Source organism: Montipora foliosa, chromosome 8 (genome assembly GCF_036669935.1).
Source record: "Montipora foliosa isolate CH-2021 chromosome 8, ASM3666993v2, whole genome shotgun sequence".
In the NCBI taxonomy this organism is placed as follows: Eukaryota; Metazoa; Cnidaria; class Anthozoa; order Scleractinia; family Acroporidae; genus Montipora; species Montipora foliosa.
Genome location: NC_090876.1, coordinates 37,300,159 through 37,320,158, shown reverse-complemented (window position 1 = coordinate 37,320,158; position 20,000 = coordinate 37,300,159). Strand labels below are relative to the sequence as shown.

At 39.9% G+C, this 20,000-nt stretch overlaps 3 protein-coding genes across 5 annotated transcripts in view; 1 reads left to right on the top strand and 2 right to left on the bottom strand.

The window, feature by feature from the left end:
• Positions 1 to 5,876, bottom strand: part of LOC137967712 (sperm-associated microtubule inner protein 4-like) — a 15,863-nt gene extending 9,987 nt beyond the window's left edge. The window contains exons 1-2 of the mRNA XM_068814252.1: positions 5,557 to 5,876; positions 1,223 to 1,402 (exon numbers count right to left, since the gene is read on the bottom strand). Coding sequence (XP_068670353.1) covers positions 1,223 to 1,402; positions 5,557 to 5,702 — 326 coding nt within the window. The 5' untranslated portion in view covers positions 5,703 to 5,876. The remainder of the gene's footprint in view (positions 1 to 1,222; positions 1,403 to 5,556) is intronic.
• Positions 1,300 to 20,000, top strand: part of LOC137967709 (sperm-associated microtubule inner protein 4-like) — a 42,819-nt gene continuing 24,118 nt past the window's right edge. Inside the window, exons 1-4 of one of the 3 annotated variants that reach the window (XM_068814250.1) lie at positions 1,300 to 1,425; positions 6,609 to 6,779; positions 10,693 to 10,872; positions 14,318 to 14,389. In XM_068814250.1, the coding sequence (XP_068670351.1) occupies positions 6,652 to 6,779; positions 10,693 to 10,872; positions 14,318 to 14,389 (380 nt within the window). In that variant the 5' untranslated portion in view covers positions 1,300 to 1,425; positions 6,609 to 6,651. The other 2 variants (XM_068814249.1, XM_068814248.1) reach the window with 2 other exon arrangements.
• LOC137967711 (uncharacterized) lies at positions 14,648 to 17,245 on the bottom strand. Its single transcript, XM_068814251.1, has one exon. It carries the CDS (start codon positions 17,178 to 17,180, stop codon positions 16,176 to 16,178), a length of 1,005 nt encoding a protein of 334 aa, XP_068670352.1. The 5' UTR covers positions 17,181 to 17,245; the 3' UTR covers positions 14,648 to 16,175.

The following is a 20,000-nucleotide window of genomic DNA, read 5'->3' as shown; positions in this document are numbered from 1 at the left end:
AACACAGGTCACTCATTGTTTTACCTTTTGGAAAGTCACCCAAAACCCTCAATTTGGCTAATCGTGGGCCTAAGGTTGGTTTTTAGGCCTAGGGTTAGCCAAATTGAGGGTTTTGGGTTACTTTCCAAAAGGTAAAACAATGACCTGCAACGAGTGAACTGTGGAATGTGGCCTGTGTATTGATTGACATCTCGAAATATGAGTGCCAGTTGGCCAACGTTTGAAAGAAGGTGTCCTCAGAACATTAGACTGCACAACAAAATCATGTAAAACACTGTTTCATTTGATTTTACTTGTATTCTTCGTATTATTAATGGAGCACTTTGTTTAGCTATTGGGAAATCTTTGTTTACAATTTTGGGCTCATAAACATGTCCATAGGTTCCCAATAGGCCTCTTCGGAAAATACCATAATACTCTTTGTTTATCCGCCCAAATTTTGCATAAGCATTGTTGTTGTTTTCTCTTGGGACCATTGTAAGTCCCAAGAGAAACTGGAAACAATGCTTATGCAAAATTTGGGGGGACAAACAAAGAGTATTATGGTATTTTTCGAAGTGGCCTATTAATCAGCCAAGAAACTAGCACTAACTAATGAAAGTGCATTTTATGATTAGTTATCTCTGAACTGTTGACCTTGATATATATTAGATAATCTTTGAGGACTGTAGCCAGGGTAGGAAAGAAATGTCTTCAAACCAACTTGCCTAGGGGACAGTAAAATAATAGGCCATTCTACAGTAATTTTGTTTGCTTAGCAACCTAGCCTATGAATGGCTGCGAGGCTGTCGGTGACCTTGCTTTTTATCATGTAAATTGTCTAATTAGTCTACATTAACATTAGAAAAGCAGAAAGGTTTGTTTCCAAGCAGGGTCACCGACAGCCTCGCTTCCATTCTTAGGCCATGTAACTTAGTTACAACTGTAAAATGGTCTATTTGAGTTCCCTCTTAAAAATGGATTACTTATTGCCAATCCAATGTGCCTTCATCAACCACAGTAGTGAGAATGATTTTTTGATTTTAAATAATTACTACATGCTTTTCACGCATTGTTATACACACCTTCCATTCCCATTTTATAAGATTGATGATTAACTTGCAGGTAATCGCAGTGCAAGGGTAATTATTGCTTTATACAAAATAATTGGCAAGTAAATGATTTCAAGACATCTGCAGGTCTGGAGCAAAAGATGGCATCATTACTTTTATGTGCTCCTTACCTTGGGTGAGGAGATGCACCACTGCCATAATGTCTGTGTCCTTTCTGCAAGAGGGGTGGTGGCTCCCACTTTGGTCGATGATCGGAAGGAAGAGAAACGGGTGCCTCACCAGCATAGCTACGGGCACGTCCCCAGGGACATTTGACATGGATGTCGGCTTGTTCAAGGTGGCGTGAGTATCTACAAAATGGTCAGTTCCTACGGTATGTTAGCATTAAAAATGACATTGGAAGGTCTTTTTTGTTGCAATTCTGGACAAGCATTGTTGGGAATGGTTCATAAAAAGAACATTAATTTGTTACACTGCTTGCGTTAAATAATCCGTTGACTCCTGAACTGTGCTTCCCCCCCCACCCCCCCCCCCTTCCCAATTGACGATTAAAATCATCTGAAATTAGACAGAGTAAAATCGGACGGTCACCCATTTTAACCCTGATGATGGCAAACAGCCGAAAACGTTTGGTTTGAACATTTTAATTTTTTTTTTTAACTTTTTTTTTTTAACTTTTAGCCTTGTATATAGAATATATTAAGTTTCACTCGTAGGAGTTTAAATAATTGTGATTTTTTTTGTCTTAATTATGGATGTCAAACAATTCCCCTCTCCCCTATGCAATGTTGAGTTGGCTAAGGCAGTCTCTTCCACCCTTAAAACAACATTTCAAGAGGGTGGTGGGCTGGAGGGGATGATATACATTGTAATGATTTGCACAAGACAGAAATAGTGAAGGACCTGTGTTTCAACAACTTTGCCCAGGATTGCTGGAGAATGAGAAGGGGACTACATGCAGGAACTAAACTGTCCAAGATCAATGCCAGCTAAAACATGTGCAGGGTGAATCATAATACTAATAATAATAATAATAATAATAATAATAATAATAATAATAATAATAATAATATAATAGTGATTATAAAGTTGACAGTTACTTGTGAAAATACATTGTTCGTGGTTAGTCTTACGAAGCTTGTTTCATCCCGACCAAGGGACTCATCAGAGACCTTTCTGTGTGGCAAACTCGTTGGGCATCACGCCTAAAGTCTGGTTCGTGATTATGATGATTATACAGTACAGAGTCCTGATTTCTCGCCCCTCCAAGGAAAACGAAATTTGTTCACGAATTCGAGACTTTGAGAAATCAAAGGTGGCATCAGATTACTCTAAAAGGCTGAGGTTTTTGCAGGGGCAGTTCGATCTGGACATTTTCATAGACATACATCCTTTTTATTGTATATAGATGTCTTTATTTTCAAACAAAAGGCATTGTAGTTAAAAAAGTAGCACAAATTGCACTAGAACACAGGCTGTGGTTCTGCACACATGTTATACAGCGTTTCAATTAATTTACCTTAATTTGCCATTTTGCAACTCTTGAAATGTTTTGGGTACTTTGGGGCAGATCAAGGCTGCTGCCTAAGAAAATTTTTAAGGAGTCCTTCAGGCCTCCAACATCAAAAGTTAGCCCAAGTCATTTTTTCAAGAGAACAGAATTAATTAATTCCAGCTAGGATCAAATTTACAAGAAAGTGAGGATGAATCAAGTAAGGCGCCCGTTTGGGCTACTTGTTCAGAAATTTGGTGGCCCGCGACCGCAAGTGAGGTCCCCCAGGTGACCGGGCAACTGTTAGGCAGCAGCCTTGCAGATTATCGATGTGGGCCTCATCAGCAAAAAAACTGAATATGTTGAGTTCCCCAATTGCGTGGTGTACTTCATATTCTGATGGTGGCTTTAGTGGTTCATGTCTCAACATCATCCTCCACATACATTTTGTCTTGATCACCATCTTCAATATATGCTGATGTAGATTGCTTGAACTCAGCCAATATGCCCTCGTCAGTTTGAGGCTCATACTCAAAAGTAGCGGAATCAATGTCACATTCAATGACAAATGCCAGCTGTTACACTTGCCAACACAAGTTCAGGGGCTGTTGATTTCTTCTAACAAAGGTCACTGAACAAAGTCTTGAATGGATCAGCACTGATTTTAGTTTTTAAGGGTTGATTTTTCCCAATGGAGCAGAGAGTTAGAGAAATCGGTTATGAAATTAGAGTGCAAGAGTTAAGCAAATCCAAGGGAAAAGACAACTGATTCGAGTTATCGGGAGGTTTGAGAAACCGTCAGGATTCGAGAAATTGGGATTTTACTGTAGTACAAAATTAATGTGAATGACACTAATGACAACTTTCATTGCATATTTTCAATGAGGATAAACTGATGAGCAGTGAAATAAATCTTTTTGTGCTGAAAAATCTTGATAGGGTTAAGTATTTTTATTTTTTTGTTTATAAACTTCACCAAAGACAATTTGGCATCACAACTAGACTACACTACAATTACGCTATCTTCAGATGGAAAGAAAATTCACAGTTAGAAACAAATTTAATAATTTTGTCATTTCTTCATTTATCTTAGCAAAAGTTGTAGCAGTTGTAGTTGTCCTTTTTTTTCAACTAAGAAGTTACAGAACTTCTTGACTATTTCAGCATTTTTAAAATGTCATCCACTTCTGGCACTTCTGTGTATTAGGTACTGTGTCTCGTCCTCATTATTGATGATTTTTCAAAGTTCTTTCTCCACTTTCCTATGGTATGATCAACCTAGGAAGTCAAAGACTGCATTTGTTTGCATAACTTTTGTATCTTTGTGGATGTCTTTGATACCTTCTTTATGTTTTGTGCATCTTCTTGCTTGTTGGCATATTTTCTTTGATCTTTGTTTCTAATGGCATACTGTTTTTTCTTACAAAACCCATGTCTTTTTTTCCTTGCCTAGCATCTCCATATCAATTTGGGCTCTCTTGATGGGGTGGAACATCCCATATAATTTTGGCTGTGTCATTCTTCAGATTAGTGCTATTGGTGGCTTACTTTGCTGGTACCATGGATGAGTATGGTTTGCTTTCTTCAAAGTTATTCTTCTGTAGCATGTCAATCAACATAAACATGCATGTAACAGTATGTAGGTGTATGCATCTAGCCATGTCATGATTTGTACAGGCTCTGTGCAGTCTTTGAGGTCAGGTGCACATGAAGCGTTTTGTTTACTCTGTTGCAGAGTTGAACATGGAGCTTTTGTTGTTTGTGACCTCCATTTGCAATTTACTCTCACTGCTGGCACATTTTTGTCAGAAGTTGTTGCCTTACATTCTTGTAGTCGATGTAGACTATGTCAGGTATACTTAACATTTTTCAAACAATAGGTTGACATTTGCTGACAGTTCTTGGTCACCTAATTGGTCGCTTGTGAGACTGTGTTTTCACTTTGTTCTATATTATTTTGTGAAATGTCCTTTATTGCTACAGGACTTGGACTTATTATTATTATTATTATTATTATTATTACCGTATTATTATCATTATCATTATCATTATTATTATTATTATTATTATTATTATTATTATTATTATTATTATTATAGAGCAGTTTTCAATTAGTTTTGTAAAACCAAAACCAAAGTAATTACGTGGCCAATCAAAAAGGTCAGAGACAATCCAGTAAACCAATCAAAACTCGAAGTAATTACACGTAGCCGACACAAAGCGTGGGAAAATAAGTACGTGCGAGCCGCGATTGGTTTTGGTTTCACTTCTGATTGGTTGACAGAATGTTACCAGAACTTTGAACCAATCACTGAGTGAAGTAATCATAAACCAACGTTATTATCTAATTACTTTCGACACTCAATTGAAAACCGCTCTAACATGGTTGACAAATTACTCCTTAATTTTGGCATGAAATTTCTGCATTAATTTATAATTTTACATGTGGAAGTTGCCGTGGCAACTTTTCGTACAGTGTAAAGTTGCGTCTTATGAACGTAATTTGTCACCCATGATATTAATACCTAATTTAATGGTACACTCGTGAGATTAGGGAATAATTTCACTTGTGTTTTGTCCAAAATCAAACAATTGTTTGATTTTGGACAAAACGCGTGAGAAATTATTTCCTAATTCCACTCATCGCCATTTGATTACCCATCCTCATTGTTATTATTATTATTATTATTCTCATCATCATCTTGAATTTGTCTCCCGAGTCACGTTACCGCGTGACGTAAAGGTGAATAGCGTGACTCAGGTCTCGCAGTTGCGTGATTCGTTGTTCGTGACATTCTAACCTTGTGAAATTACAAGAGCTGCCTTTGAGAGAACGTGAATCCAGTTCAATACTCCGTTGAATCAGATATTAAAGCTGCGTCCTTGCGTTTTCCTTCCTATTTCGATTTATCAGTATTTATTTGTATTTTAAGAGCGTGTTTGGATTCTAAACATCGGCCGGCTGCCTAAGAACTTACATAAATGTTCAATAAAATTGTCTTTTTTACTCACCGATCTGGATACGTTGTTATGCGACTAAATCGTGATGGATCGTGAACAGGCGCTGACTGAAAATTTCTTGAGAGTTTATCGTATCCATGCTTTTCAGGGTAGAGATCATACTGCAACTTGGAGAGATAGTTCACATCCAGTGCCATTTATCAACTCCGTAACATTGAGGATACCCTTATCACATGACAATAACAGAGATTCTTATTCCAGAATTAAGGCATCGGTGCCTATTTTTTGAATTAAATCGTTCATAAATTCCGAAGTAGTCCGTCTGCCAAGACTAAACAAAATTCGCCAAGGTAACCTTTGTGTTTAGTCATGTGTGACGTATTACGTCATTTCTTTTGCTTACAATCGTTCCTTGTCATAGCTGTGTTAAAAGGAAAGAAAATAGCTGCTGCATTTGAGTTTACTTTACAGTACAGCCCTCTTTTCATAAATAATTGAGTTGAGAAGGGGTTTTGAAGAAGTCAAGCCTTGCCAAGAGATTTGTTGAGAAAACAAGAATTTTAACCGTACAGCTAAAGCTCTTGTCCAAGATCTTTTTTTGAAGCTAATTGTTGCGAAGAATAAAAAGTAAGTAAAGTAAAACTTTTCATTTGTCGGACATTGGTTCCCAAATGTCTCGAGGTAATAAGGTCTTAAGCTATTTGGGAAATTTTACAAAGTTTCCTTTTTAGAACAAAGAAAATGTTTCATGAGCAAATGTTTTTGAAAGCGTCAGATGACATTCAATATTTATCGGATTCAGTAACATTCAAAATCTCACGAACTCCCCAGCTTTGGAAACGCTCCATTCTCTCCAGACCTGTTCAAAAGTTTAAAACCGCACCCTTTATATTGTTGAAAGTTAAGATGGTTTTAAGACAATAGTTACATACGCGCGCCATTGTTTATCAAACCAATCACAGGACCTTTCGTCTCCTTGGCAAATTTATGTTTATGAATAGTTCTGGTTGAGTTCTCCGGATGTACACACGGTGAATATAAATTTTAAACTTTACAAACTCAAAGTGAAGCTGTTGCAAAAATTTCACCTTTTAATTTGACAGAACTTCCGTCGATTGAAGACAAATTTCACTTAATTAAGGGACAATGACGACGGCGCTGCAACAAGCTTTGTACAAGGAACATCAAGGTGTGGATTACTTGTCAAGGAATTTCGAGTCGCATTTTCTTCATACACCTCTGAGTCATGACCGCATTACAGTTTCACAAGACCAGTAAGTGCTAGCCTGTTATTTTATTCGTATTTTCCGACAAGTCAAATAATATCGTTTACTATTCCCTCATACCTGTAGTTTCTGTGAAATGTAGCTGTGTATAAAATTTGGAAGACGAAAGAAACCATGCACGGCCGTTGCTAACCGGTTGCCAAGGGGTTGAGTTGGGTTTTAATTGTATTCGTCGATGTAAGTTGCTTTCACCGTACTTTGTGCTTGTCGTTAATTGCCCATTCCTGTTTTTTGGAGAGCAAAGTGTAATGATAAATAATAACTCTGGAAGCTGAATATACATCGAGCATTTAAGTGTTTATACGTCCGGCATCCGGACGTTTGTCTTAATTTATACTCGGTGATACAGTAGCGCCTTACACTTCAGTGACTGTGCTGCCATGTATGCGGGACTGTTTGATAAATAAACGAGCTAAAATAAAGACTGCAGGATTCTAGACCTAATCGCTATCCAAAACTTTATTAGAATACTTCGAAATTTGAAAAAAAATTCATACTGCCGGTCACAGAGGATTTGTCTTCGTGGATGATTTTTAAAACCGGAAAGCGTGAAAAATTTTTGACGCTTTTAATTATTCAGATATTAAAACAAGTGAGTCAACGGCCCTGGATCTCAAAAAGGCATTTTTTTGTATACCGTATACTGATTTAATAAATGCCTTTTTAAAAAGTTCATCTGTCAGAGCATCATTTTTTATTTCGTGTTACTGCAAAAATTCTGTCGTAGCGCTTACATAAACCGGCTGCATCTCTTGCATTTTATTGTTGATAAAGACGTCTGCATTCTCTAGAAACCCAAACGAGTAGAGCCATGGAATTTTCCTAAAATATTGCGACACGCTTCGTTTTCTCTAAGAACTCGTGCGACATGAATCAGTGTCTCCAAGAGTGTGTTGCCAAAACCGGTAAATGAATGTTTGAATTCTTCTCATCGTCTCATTCTTTCCACAGCGAATCAACTTTAAGGACTAAATAAAAAAAAAAGATTTATAAACAATTACAAGCAGGTGCTCGGTTCCACTGAGAGATTTAGCATCGTGTTAATGAGAAAGGGCAAACAACAGGCTGTACTGGTGCGGGCAAGGAAAGGCCCAATTGAAAACTCTCTCTCGAACTCTCATTGTAACTCGTCCCTCTCGTTTAGTCAGTTATCTGATACCTGTCGCTAAACAGTCAAGTAATGAGCTTATATCAAACAAATTGATCTTTCAGTTGCCGTTTGCCATAAAAGCGATGCTAAATCAATCTCTCTGTTGGTATGGGGTCGACGATCGAAACACAAACGTGTAGCTCACGAGAAGGAACAAATGCGAGTGCTCGGAAATGATATTATCAATATCATTACAGCAAATAACCAATTTACTCCGATGACCTGTTTCCGACGAGATTAGGAAACGCGCTTCGCGATTTGAGGACCCAGTAACATTTAGCACAAAATGTTTAAAGATGTTTTTATCTTCGCCTGCGTAGTACACAACAGGCGCGCGGAATAAAGTTTTGTGGCGGTACTGTGGGCCCGCGGAATAAAGTTTTGGCGGCGAAGCCGCAAACAGAATGGAGAGGAGGACTTTGATGTCAATGAGGTGATAAAAGTGAGCGGCATGAAAAATAACCCAAGCTCTCTGGCAGGCGGTATTTCTCGCGGCTTCGCCGCTCGCGATTAGCGGCTCCGCCGCCAAAACTTTATTCTGCGCGCCTACAACACCGCCAGCTACACATAACACGAAGGCTGTATTCGTAGAAGTTAATCTCTTCCTGTTGAATTTGTGTCACTTCAGGCTGGTTTTCACTAGCGATGGAGTGGGAGTCGTAATCAGAAGCGTAGAGCGATGCGATCTTGTGAAAATCAAACTGTCGGAGTCAGAAGCAGAATACCGATTCCATTTATGACTCCGTCGCTGACGATCCGGTGAAAACTGCACTGTCGGAGTCGGAAGCAGAAGCATTAACCAAGCACAGTGCTCGATTCCCAGCATTGTGATTGGTTGTTTCTTCCGCTTCTGCTTGCATACGAATCCGACAATCTAGTTTTCAGTGGATCATAAGCGATGGAGTCATAAGCGGAGTTGGAAGAAAATGGGAACGTTCTCATTCTTCCGACTCCGATTCCGTCGAGCTTATGGCTCCGCTTACGACTCCGATCTTTAAATGTCACTAGGTCATAAGCGCTCTTACGACTCCGACTCCGTCGCTAGTGAAAACCAGCCTTTACACTTTGATTGGTTTTTCACTTTGACCAAGATTTAAGGCAGTGTCGTTCAGTGATATACAACAACAGCAACTCTATCCATATTCGCAACTGCAGATGGTATTGTCATGTTCATAAGCTTCGTATCAGTAAATGACCAAATTGTTTACAGACAAGCGAGTCCTGAAGAAAGGGATATGGGACTGATTTAATTAATTAAGTAATTAATTTTTTTTAATCCTGACGACCATAATCAAACGGGGCATCGTGGTTTTCTACCACGTTAAGTAAAAGAAAAAAAATTCGCTGCTCTTTTCACCAATCAGGAGTAAAAACCAAAAGCGATCGTACGTAGAGTGCGGTCGTCACGCGGTCGTACATTTTCCCGCGCTTTTGCCAGCCGGATGGACTTACACAAGTATACAAGTATCTTCCCTTCTACCTCATTGGTTTGTTGGATTGTTTGCGTCCGTTATCCTTGACGACAGCGGTTGCTTTTCGGTTGGTCAAAAAAGCTTCCCGATCCGGATGTTCGAAATTACGAATAGTGTTTTTAACTTTTAATCAGGAAATAATTGCTTAAAAGTCGACTACGTGATTTTCGCGTTATGCAGGACCCGATCGAACCCGAAATGGTGCCGAGCGCTCGCCTTCCACAAATTCGTCTCGGGCTTCATTCCGGTTTCGACGTCATATGCGAGTTGATTGTGTCGGTTCTCTTCTCTGCTCCGAGAGATTTTTCTCCGGGTACTCTGGTTTTCCCCTCGCAAAAAAACATTTGACGATCAGCTTCTCATTGAGGGAGAAAACTCCAACACCCGGCTACATGAGATGATGATGGTGGTATTTATTCAGTTAAAGCATCGAGATCAAATTTTACCCGGCTGATACGCATAATACGAGAGTAATGACCCTCGCAATTATCTGGACAATTTAATTGTCTCTTATATACACCAGTGCAGTGGCCATGGGTTCGAATCCCGTTGGAACCGCCTGTATTTCTCAGGTGTCTGTAAAGTGACAATTGCGTAAATTGTCCAGATAGAGCGAGTTTCAATCGACTGTCGTAAAACCGAAACCAAAGTAATTACTTTGGCCAATCAGAAAGGACGGAGACAATCCAGTAAACCAATCAAAATTCGAAGTAATCACACGTAGCCGACACAAAGTGCGGGAAAATGTGCACGCGCAAGCAACGATTGGTTTTGGTTTCACGTCTGATTGGTGGAAAAAATGGCGCGAGAGCTTTCAACCAATCATTGAGTGAAGTAAATGCAAAACCAAAGCAATTCGCTAATTTCTTTCGACACTCGATTGAAAACCGCTCTAAGTGCGAGGATCATCAATTACTTTACAAAATGTAGGAAGTTCATAGAATTTACGGACCTGGGGCCTGTTTCTCGAAAGTCCAAAGAACTTTTCGAGCCCGAAAAGCCAGTCGTCAAACTGCAGTCTGCTTATTTTGAAAAGCTGATCCTTTAACATGTTTTTAATGTAAGAAAAAACTAAGAGGATTGCGAAGTTTGATGGCTTGCAACCTCGGCGTTGCGAAGATATAAAGGGAATCGTGGCAAGCGAAATAGGCCCGAAAAGTTTCGGGACTTTTGAGAAACAGGCCACTGCTCACTAACTTCACCTTCTCTGATAACGTACGACGTTCTCTCCGAACCGGCATTGATCTTTCATGTATGTGCTTTTTTTGTCCCTGTACAGTTTTGATCATTATTTATCTCGGACCGCCCGACCACCCAAGCTGCCATGGGGACGCAGTTTAAGCTACGGAGGATTTGGCCCCATTCAGCTCCCAAAGGAGTACAGACCGAAACATGAGCCTCCAACCAGGGTACAGAAGGGGCATAGGCATTATGGAGGAGGGGTCATGCCATTCCCTCGGTAGGAGATCACACGTTTAATTAATAAACAACAGCCGCCTTTATTCGTCATCATTTGAACGATATGTCTCAGAAATGAAAGTAAACAGATGCACGTCTTTGTATATAAGCGTCACGAAGTGTCTCCTTGCTCCTCTCCCTATTTTCAACGTCACCTGTTAGTAGGAATACAGATAATTAACGTCTCAAGTGTCTGCTAAATTTCGGTCCTCGAGTAAAGAGAAACAGCTGCCTTAAACCCAATCTAAAAATAACGCCAATCCTAACGCTTATTTGGGGAGCCAGGGTGGTTTAGTGGTCATCAATCGTGCCTCCCATCTCTGTGACCCAGATTCAACTCTGGCCTCGGGTCGTATGTGGGCTGAGTTTCAGTCGATCTCAATCTGACTCCGAGGGTTTTTCTCCGGGTACTCCGGTTTTCCTCCCTCCTCAAAATCACCTCCCAGTCAATTACATCTGTCCTGGTTTGCGGTGCTCCGAGATCACACATGGATCGTATTCGCCCTTGTCACACGGCGGCCATATTGTCCCGGGAGACCAAAAGAGCTTTACCATGCCAAGCCTCGCAGTGGAAACCATGAGGGTGAGGCTTGGCGTGGTAAAACAAAGCTTTTTTGGTCTCCGGGGACAATATGGCCGCCGTGTGACAAGGGCGAATGGCGGCAGCCGCGTGGGCGCCTTCACATGCATTCAGTCCGATCCCGTTGAGCCGGTTGATCCTGGAAAGCCCTTGTAGGGAGCGACCAACTAAGCGCACATTACATTTACATTTACATTGTTGGAAATAGGGAGAAAATGTTTACAGGGGCTATGTCACCCAAAATTGTGTAGTTTCATGACACCCAAAATGCCCAAAAAGCAGAATGAAACATTGCAATAACCACTTAACACTGTTGAACAACATAAAAGAAGTACAACAAAAGGAAATAGAAGCATGGATGGACACAAATGGACAAGATTGAAACGGATTGCATTTGGGCAATGTTGAAAAAAATCGGCCCGACGTTTTTCAAGGTTATGGCAAATTCACGTGGATAAAGGTCGTTTTTGCTCAGAATCATCTTGTTTGTGATGTAACGATAAATTTATCAGTAAAGGAATTCCACATTACATGTACCATTTTTCAGTTTTAAACTCGGGATAAACTGAAGATTTCCCCTTAAATTAATACCCTAAAATAACATGACATAGCCCCTTTAAACTCCGGGCAAACGGAAGCAACAACTCGCAACATTGGGAGTTGTTGGTTCGGCAGATGTTGGATGGTTTTGACATTGGTCTGCAAACGGTTGTAACAACTCCCACAGTTTCAAACTTTTGATCAACAACTCCCAACAACACGCAACAGGGCGTGCAAACGAACGCATAGCCTGCAGAACAAGCGTGATTTTTTGCGTAAACAGAGGCGAAAGCGAGGCAAACGCGAGGCGAGCGCGAAGCGCGAGTGGCGCGCGAGGGGAGGAGCGCTAAAAAATCACGCCTGTTCTGCAGGCTAACGAACGCGATAATGTTGGGAGGTGTTGGCCAACCATGTCGCCTCCGTTCACGCACTGGGGAAATTTCGTGTTGGTTATCAAAATAGGAATTGTATCCAATTACTTGGATTTCTGGACGTAAGTGTTAGGGACGGTGCCTACTAATTCAAAGGTAATTTTGCGCGGTTTTATGAATATGCGGGAAAAGCAGATCTCAGCGAGTGTTATTAAAATCCAAAAAGAAAATTGAGATTGCCTAAAACCCAGAAGGAATGGTACGTCACGCAGCTTAAAGGAGTAACTGCAGAATACCAGGCCACTACTGTTCTTGTGGCGGCATCGTTTGAAGAACAATTCATCTAACAATACACGCCATTTATATGCAAATAGGTGGCCAGGGCTCGGTTGTTCAAAAGCCGATTAACGCTAATCCCAGATTAAAATTTAACCAAAGAGTTAATTCCTCTACTCCCAAATGCTGTTCAAGGCTGATATTCGGCAAAACCTTACATTAGAAAAAGTCAATCTTGAACAACAAAAATAAGCAAAAGAAACTTTCACCAAAAAATTGAAAACATGAAACGAAAGTTTACGCTAATCCTGGATTAAGTTAATCCGCTTTCGAACAACCGGGCCCAGGTATTCTGCAGTAATGTAAGTGATATTTCGCTGATGAATTAATTGGGCTTATTGAGAGTTGAGTGAGACCCGCGGGAAACGAGGGGAAAGATGTCCCTTTAGTGTGACCAAATAGGCGACCTTTAAAGAAGCAGGGGCAAGGATAAATCAACGGCTTTTTGCTCAATATGTTTATTTACAATATATTCTTTAGGGATGATTACTGCATAAGAGAACAACTTGAAAAAATGTCAGCTTTAACTTTTCAGTTTTAACAGTTCAGTCCAGTGGGACAGCAAATGCATACGCCGAACAGTATAAAAATAGTAAAATAGCTGGCTGGCATATTTAGCGATTACGCCAAAACCGTTTTAACGAGTTAGTTAAGGTTCAGTGCTACTATGACCAAAAAAATCAATTCTTCTTTTACTTTGGATTTTCACTAGTTTAAGAAGGCAACTGCTCGGTAGTTTCGGGCTTTCAGAATTTTAAACTCGTGTTTTGTATATATCGTTAGCTGCATTTAAAGCAGATCCCTAGATCTAACCCTCAGGTCCTATCGGTCAGTTTTGAACGTGAGTAACGGCGGACCGTGAAATCCTTACAATTAAATTAAACAGTCCTGGATAAAAATCAAAGCTCAAAATTTTGCCAGCCTGACCCCAGTTGTTCGAAGGATGGATAGAGTTATCCACTGAATAACTCAATTTGTTTTGCTAGTGTTTTTCCGTAGGATAATGATTTATCCCGTGGATACCGTCAACCATCTTTTGAACAACCGAGGCCTGGTGTTTAGCAAACAAGCTTTCAAAATCTGAAGAAAGACAGGAAGTTGGTGTTTTATCATAGTTGCACTTGAACGATTTTCAATGACATTTGCGTACACGATGAAAGTTTAAAATTCGAGAATTTCTCCTTTTCTTCCGTCTTTGATGTCGAAAGTACCACTCCACGAAACGAAAAAAAAAAGAGAAGTGATTGCATTTGTGTTTTGTCTTTACTACTTACTCCAGCATTGCCTGCGGTTTACCCATGTCGCTGGGGAGGAATTTTTGTGGTTTTTTCCCAAGTGGTAAAAAAAAAAAAAACAACAAATCCAGCGGATTGATTGTTTTTTACAGCCATCATGGTTTTGTTCCCGAAGTCGAATGTAAACAGTATGTATACTAAGCCCCAAAATTATTATTGAGGAGCATACAGAAAAACAATTCAGTTTTACGTTTAGGCAGAAGCCCCTAACCCAGAAGTTCTGGTTAGCGTTTAGTTTAGAGTCCAAAGTCTTAGTTTAATAAGGTAGTCAGGCGAAGCAATTTGCTCGAGAAGTCAATAAACTTGTCTTGTGTTGCATTTCAGTGGTATCCCTATTGAGCAATACTACGACCTCACTCTTTTAAAGAAAAGCAATCTTCGGAGAAATGATGAACTGTAAGTGAAATTAAAAAGTAAATTAAAATAATGCATGAAACTTGAAGCTTGTGAAGTCATGCAAGAAAGGTAAAATTCAAGTAAACAAAGCTGTAAGGGCCGGTTTTCTTGTTACAAAACGTGGTTGAATTCACGTGCACAGGAGACAAAACTGTTTTTTTTTTCTTGTGGCATAACCCCGTTACATGATGTTGAATTTTTACTAGAATGAATTTAAAACTTCCCTCTTCTACGAGATAATACAACTAAACTCGTAAACAAGTCAATTTTTTTAGTTTAATGGGCATAATGTCGATTTGTTTACTAAGCACAGAGTTGCGTTCCGTTACATTTGATTTCACAGTGATCTGCGAAGAATAGAAAGGTGCTACAGGGTTGGAAAAAGCTTTGATTTCGAAATAAATTGTTTAAATTTTTGTTGTTTCTTTCATCGACAATGCGGGATAGGAATATGCAAGGAGACAAGGTGCTAAAGCGATTTCCACTTATTCGCTTGAGATTGTCGCTTAAAGTAATTTAATTAAGGAAAACATTACTCCGGCTACAAACAAGTAGAGAGGTTTAGCAACGACGACGGTTAACGTCTGTGAATAAACACTGGGTTATTCAGTGAAAAAAATATATACTTCGCGGCGGGTGACATCTTAGTTATGCAAAACAAAACGACGCCAAAAAAAAAAAAAAAACACAATTTGAGGCCTTGACTACAACGTCAACCAACAACAGTCGATACTTGCTTTGAGGGCGTCCCTACCGAGAAAGTTGCAACCTTTCTGCGCCACCAGCATTGTAAAATTTGAATAATACGCGAACAAGGTGGAATCCAATCGCAAAGTAGTACAACCGTCGCATAAATGTTTATTTTTAAGTTAGTGATGTCGTCGTTAATAAATCTCCCTATCGAACACAAATATTTAGTTTCGATCGTTGGTATTGGCATTTTCCAGAAAACTGTGCTACGCATATTAGAGATAAGCGTAATTGTTCACCGATGATTCGACCGGTTTGTTTCTGTCATTTACCAACGAAAGATACTCTTAATGCCTGCACGTGTCCATAGCTTTCACAGCGTTCACAATACAAACTGATTTCGCGTTAAAAGCAAACATCTTACCGATCGCTATGACAGATTCTTTTCCAGTGTCGTTAATTCAAATATATTTTAAGAAATTAGAACATAAACCAGGAATTTTCTCACACGCTTATAAATTAGGGGTTTCCTTTTGAACCCTGTTGTATTTCCAATGGGAGGAACGGCTAGTGGTTATTTGCATTGCAAAATTACATCGCTTGTTTTAAAATATATTGTCCTCTTAACGGAGTTGCTACTGATCAGTTACAAAGGCCAGCCATTTAAGTTTTGATTAAAAAAAGAACTGGACAAATAGCGTCCACGCTCTTGCAACGATTTTTCCACACTATTTGTGATAAAATTTCCACGAGCATTCGTTTTGTTTTTCCGCAATATTCAGTGTTTATTTTGAATACAAAAATTGACATCTCGATCGGAAGAAATCACTCTCCTTGTTTTTCTTGGACGAAATTCTGTGGAATGAACTAGGATAACCCCGAGACCGAAGGTTTTAGCTTAAATATCGCCAACACATTGTATTTAAAAACAAAGTCCCAATTCGCGAGTGAGTCATAACCGGATTAAATTAATCAGTCTTTATATTTGTTACTCACACTGCAGAAGCCGTTCTCCGTAAAATGTAAATCCCTGTAGACTAACTGGAGAATTAAAAGACGTTCTTGACCTTCGACAATTGTACGTCACATGAAAATTTCATCCGTTGAGTCCAATTGGACTCTTGGCAGCGAAATATTGAGCGTAACTTTGGGCTAACTTATCTGCCACGTCTTCCCCATCGATCGAACCTTTGAAACTTTCGGCAAAGTTCTCCGTGTAACCCAAGTCAAGCGTAAGAACCACTACCTTCGGTTCGTTTTCTAATTTAGGACAGTCGTCTCCCTGTTCGGAGGACTTCTTCGACCTTTTTTTAAGGGACTCTTCAAATTTCTTCTTGAGTTGTTGATCCTCTCTGGGCCAGAGTGTCGTGTCTTGCAGCATCAGTTCCAACAGAGGCTTCTTGGCAGACGAGTTGTGTTCCTTGATCTGTTTTGTGAATTCACCTTCGGCTTTACCGATGTAGAACTGGTATTTTTTGTCTTCTGGCATCGACTCGTCGATCACGATGTAGCAATATACGACCCCCTTGCATTCGAGCGGATTCCGAAGGTACTCCTCCAGTATTTCTTGACGCGCGTCTTCGAATGCAGATTTCTCTGTTTTCTTGTCAACCTCTTCGTAGACTCGATTCCAGTACACATAGTTCGCGAAAGCAATTTTCATGGCAGCCTCAAGTCTTCTCTGTTGGTCTTTCTCCCTTAAATGCTTCGAGGCTTCTTTGCTTAGTGTAAACTCCATGTAGCGTTTGTCACCCTTTTCCTTGTACGTTTTCAAAGCAAATAAGGGCAGCTCTCCGGTGATCAACTCACCGAGAGACGTCGTCCTCTCTAAATCGACGAGCAGGAGATTTTCTTTGCGAAAGGTGCCTCGCTTCTCCCGGCTTTTGCTTCCATGAAGGCGTTTCTCGAGATGTTCCAGACGCTTCTCCACGGAGTATTCTTTCTTGTCGTCCAGCATGGCTGGATCAACGCTGATCGAGAACGTCTCCTTTTCTGGCAAATGTAGCCCAGCCCGCGAAGTCGTTCTTGGCCTTAGATACGCTTTGTCAAAAAGCTGGACAGCGTATTTATCACTGCTTGCTTCATCAGAGGTCGCCGCCATGTTTAGTGACCGAACTTGCGTGCCAAAAAAGCGTTTGAAGTCAGCAAGACACTCCTTGAAATATTAGTGACACGCAGGTTTGCTCAACCCTATCGTGTGTTCTGGTTGGTCTTTTCAAGCGCGTTTCTATAGCTACGTCCTCTGGGGTCACACATCTAAGTCACGAAAGTGAACGAGAAAATTCAGCTTCTTCACGACGTTTCAAGAATTCTCCTGTTCTCCGTGTTAGTTTTCATGTCCTCAAAATGCTTGGAATCCCGAACATCCATTTACACTTTACCCAAGGTCAAAATAAAGTTGTAAATTTGCTATAACTCATAAAATCAGTTGTTTCACCACTTGAAGTCAATGTTGAAGTTGAGTGTTCAAACAAATATCTTGTAAGATTTAAGAAGTGTGTGAACGTTTTTGGCGAAAGTTTTATTTTCCCATCAGAACTGTTCAAATCTATTTCAGGCGCAATTTCGTTAATTCAGATTTCTCATTTAGTAGACGGGAAGACACAATAGTTTGTAATCGAACAGTGTTTTGCATGTACTTTAAGTGAATTTAAATGCAAATTTCGGCGTCTAGATTGCTTTTGTAGTTTATTCCCTCCGGTATTCGAGCGCTTGGTTTCGTTTCCTTTATTTTTTTTACCAACTTCCTTTGTGTTAACCGAAATAACTTATCGTTGTTGCTGTTGGTTTTTTTAGCAGACTACTAAACTGAAAAAGACAATGCTTAATATGCCTTTTGCTTTGCGGTTTGCCACAAGTTTTAGGGGCAGATGTCTAGTGACCTCAGTAGTCTTTCCTGTCTTTACGCCGACTGATCGATTTGCCTTGTTGCGCAAGTTGTTTTTTAACAGTGAAGCTCGTGTTTTCGGAAGAAGTTTGCCTGTTTTAATGAAATGTTGCGAAATGTCGATCTTTTGTAGATATACAACGTTGGTCTTATCAATAATAAATTGATGTTTGCTTCATCCGCATCTGATAGCCTCATCGTGTCAGCGAATCTCGACAAAAGCGTTTATTTAGGTGACTAAAAATACATTAAAACTGTCAAGGAAAAAGCAGGTGGCATCGCGCAATTTAGGCAACAAAAACAAACAGTGCTCTCTACGAGGCAAATTTCAGAGAGGCCGTCGAGGACCTGCGAAGGAGGTTATGTCAATATTGAGAAGTAAAAGTTCAGTCAGCTTTAATCGTGATGGTGACTGATTGCTTACAGATTCACCATGCGGTAGGCAATCAGTGAAACAAACCGGAAAATCGATCCAGGAGATAAGAGCTGAGAACCTCATGAGATAAATTGCCGTGGGATGTTCGGTGACAAACATTTCTTATGTTTGCAACTTGTCCAGTTTTGACTTGATAATTGTCTGAAATTGAGCGTCAACGCTCAGTTAAAACGTAAAGCCAAGCTTTCTGGGCTAAACTTGCATGGCCTGAGACCTGCGACGGGCGGTGGTGAGAGATGAAGGGAAGCTGTAATCTAAGGCTAGATTTTTTTTCTCTGTAGGAAACTGCTAGATATGCCTACGTAACAATCGTTCTCGAACGAATACAGTGCACTGAATAAAGTTTCCTCAATGTCAGTGCTCAGTGGAACTCTTCGTTTCTAGCTATGACATAAATAATGATAGACTTTGGTTATTTTATGCAGTTGTTATTGAACTAGCGTGAGGTCCAATTAGAATTCTCGATCCTTTTTATCTCGGACCAGGTTACCTATGAAGTAAGTCATATTTCTATCAATTGTTCCTCTTTTTGTTGCGGATGGATTGCATTTTGAAAACTCTAACAAAGCAGATGATGTAATTCAAACCGTGCAGCAAGCCAATGCGTCTACGAGAACGAAAAATCAGCTGCTGAGTTGAACGACAACAGATAATCAGTCAGTCTGGAACAATCCTGAGTATTCAAGGGAAAGACTTTGAACATGAACTTGGAAGCTATGATAAAGGAACCAGTGACCATAAATCCCTAAACAAAGGATAACATGGAGCTCTTATATTATTGACTCCAAAACTTTCCGTGTAACATTTAAATAAGATTCAAGATATTGTATAAAAACAATGTGGCTAAAATCGCATCGGTTTGTAAAACGTTGGGACGAGAGGTGTGGTGCAATTGTTAGGGACTCGGGCGGCTGGGACCCGTTTCTTTAAAGTCCCGCTAATTTTCCAGGCCAGAAAAGCAAATTATGAAACTACGATCCGCCTAGCAAGAAAGCTCAGTGGTCTTTTAACAGATCTACAAGTCTCAAAATGAAAAATTTAATTCAAAAGTTTCATACCTCTAAACCGCACAGTCAACCGAAATACTTCCGAAAAGTTTCGGAAAGTCAGTCAAGAAACGGAAACCTTGGATCGACAGGGGCACGCTCTGGTTTCAAACTTCGGTGATTCCGTATTCGATAGGAAAATCTTTGTTGACAAATTTTTCCTCTTTACTATACGTTCATCGTTTTGTAACCAACCCCACAAGAAATCAAAATGTTGAAAGTGTTTTGTGTAAATCAGCTATCTCTAAATGTTTGAGCCCAATGTATGTGACAATCTTTGCGCATGCAAGTTTTGATTAAAAATTCGAAATTTTACAAAGAAAGTACGGGCTCACTATCGGATCTGCCACCCAATAACTTACCAGTTTTCGATGGCTAATAGATGGTGACGCCTTATCTCTCCATAACTTCTTATCTGAGTGTGTGCTATTTGGCGGACGTCATCTCAAGATGTCTTCTCTGAAACTTATCAATTCTTGAAAGATCCTAAGGGCGCGTTCGATTGACCCTTTACGTGGAGTGATGATGAAAACGGTATGTTTGGCGCGTTTC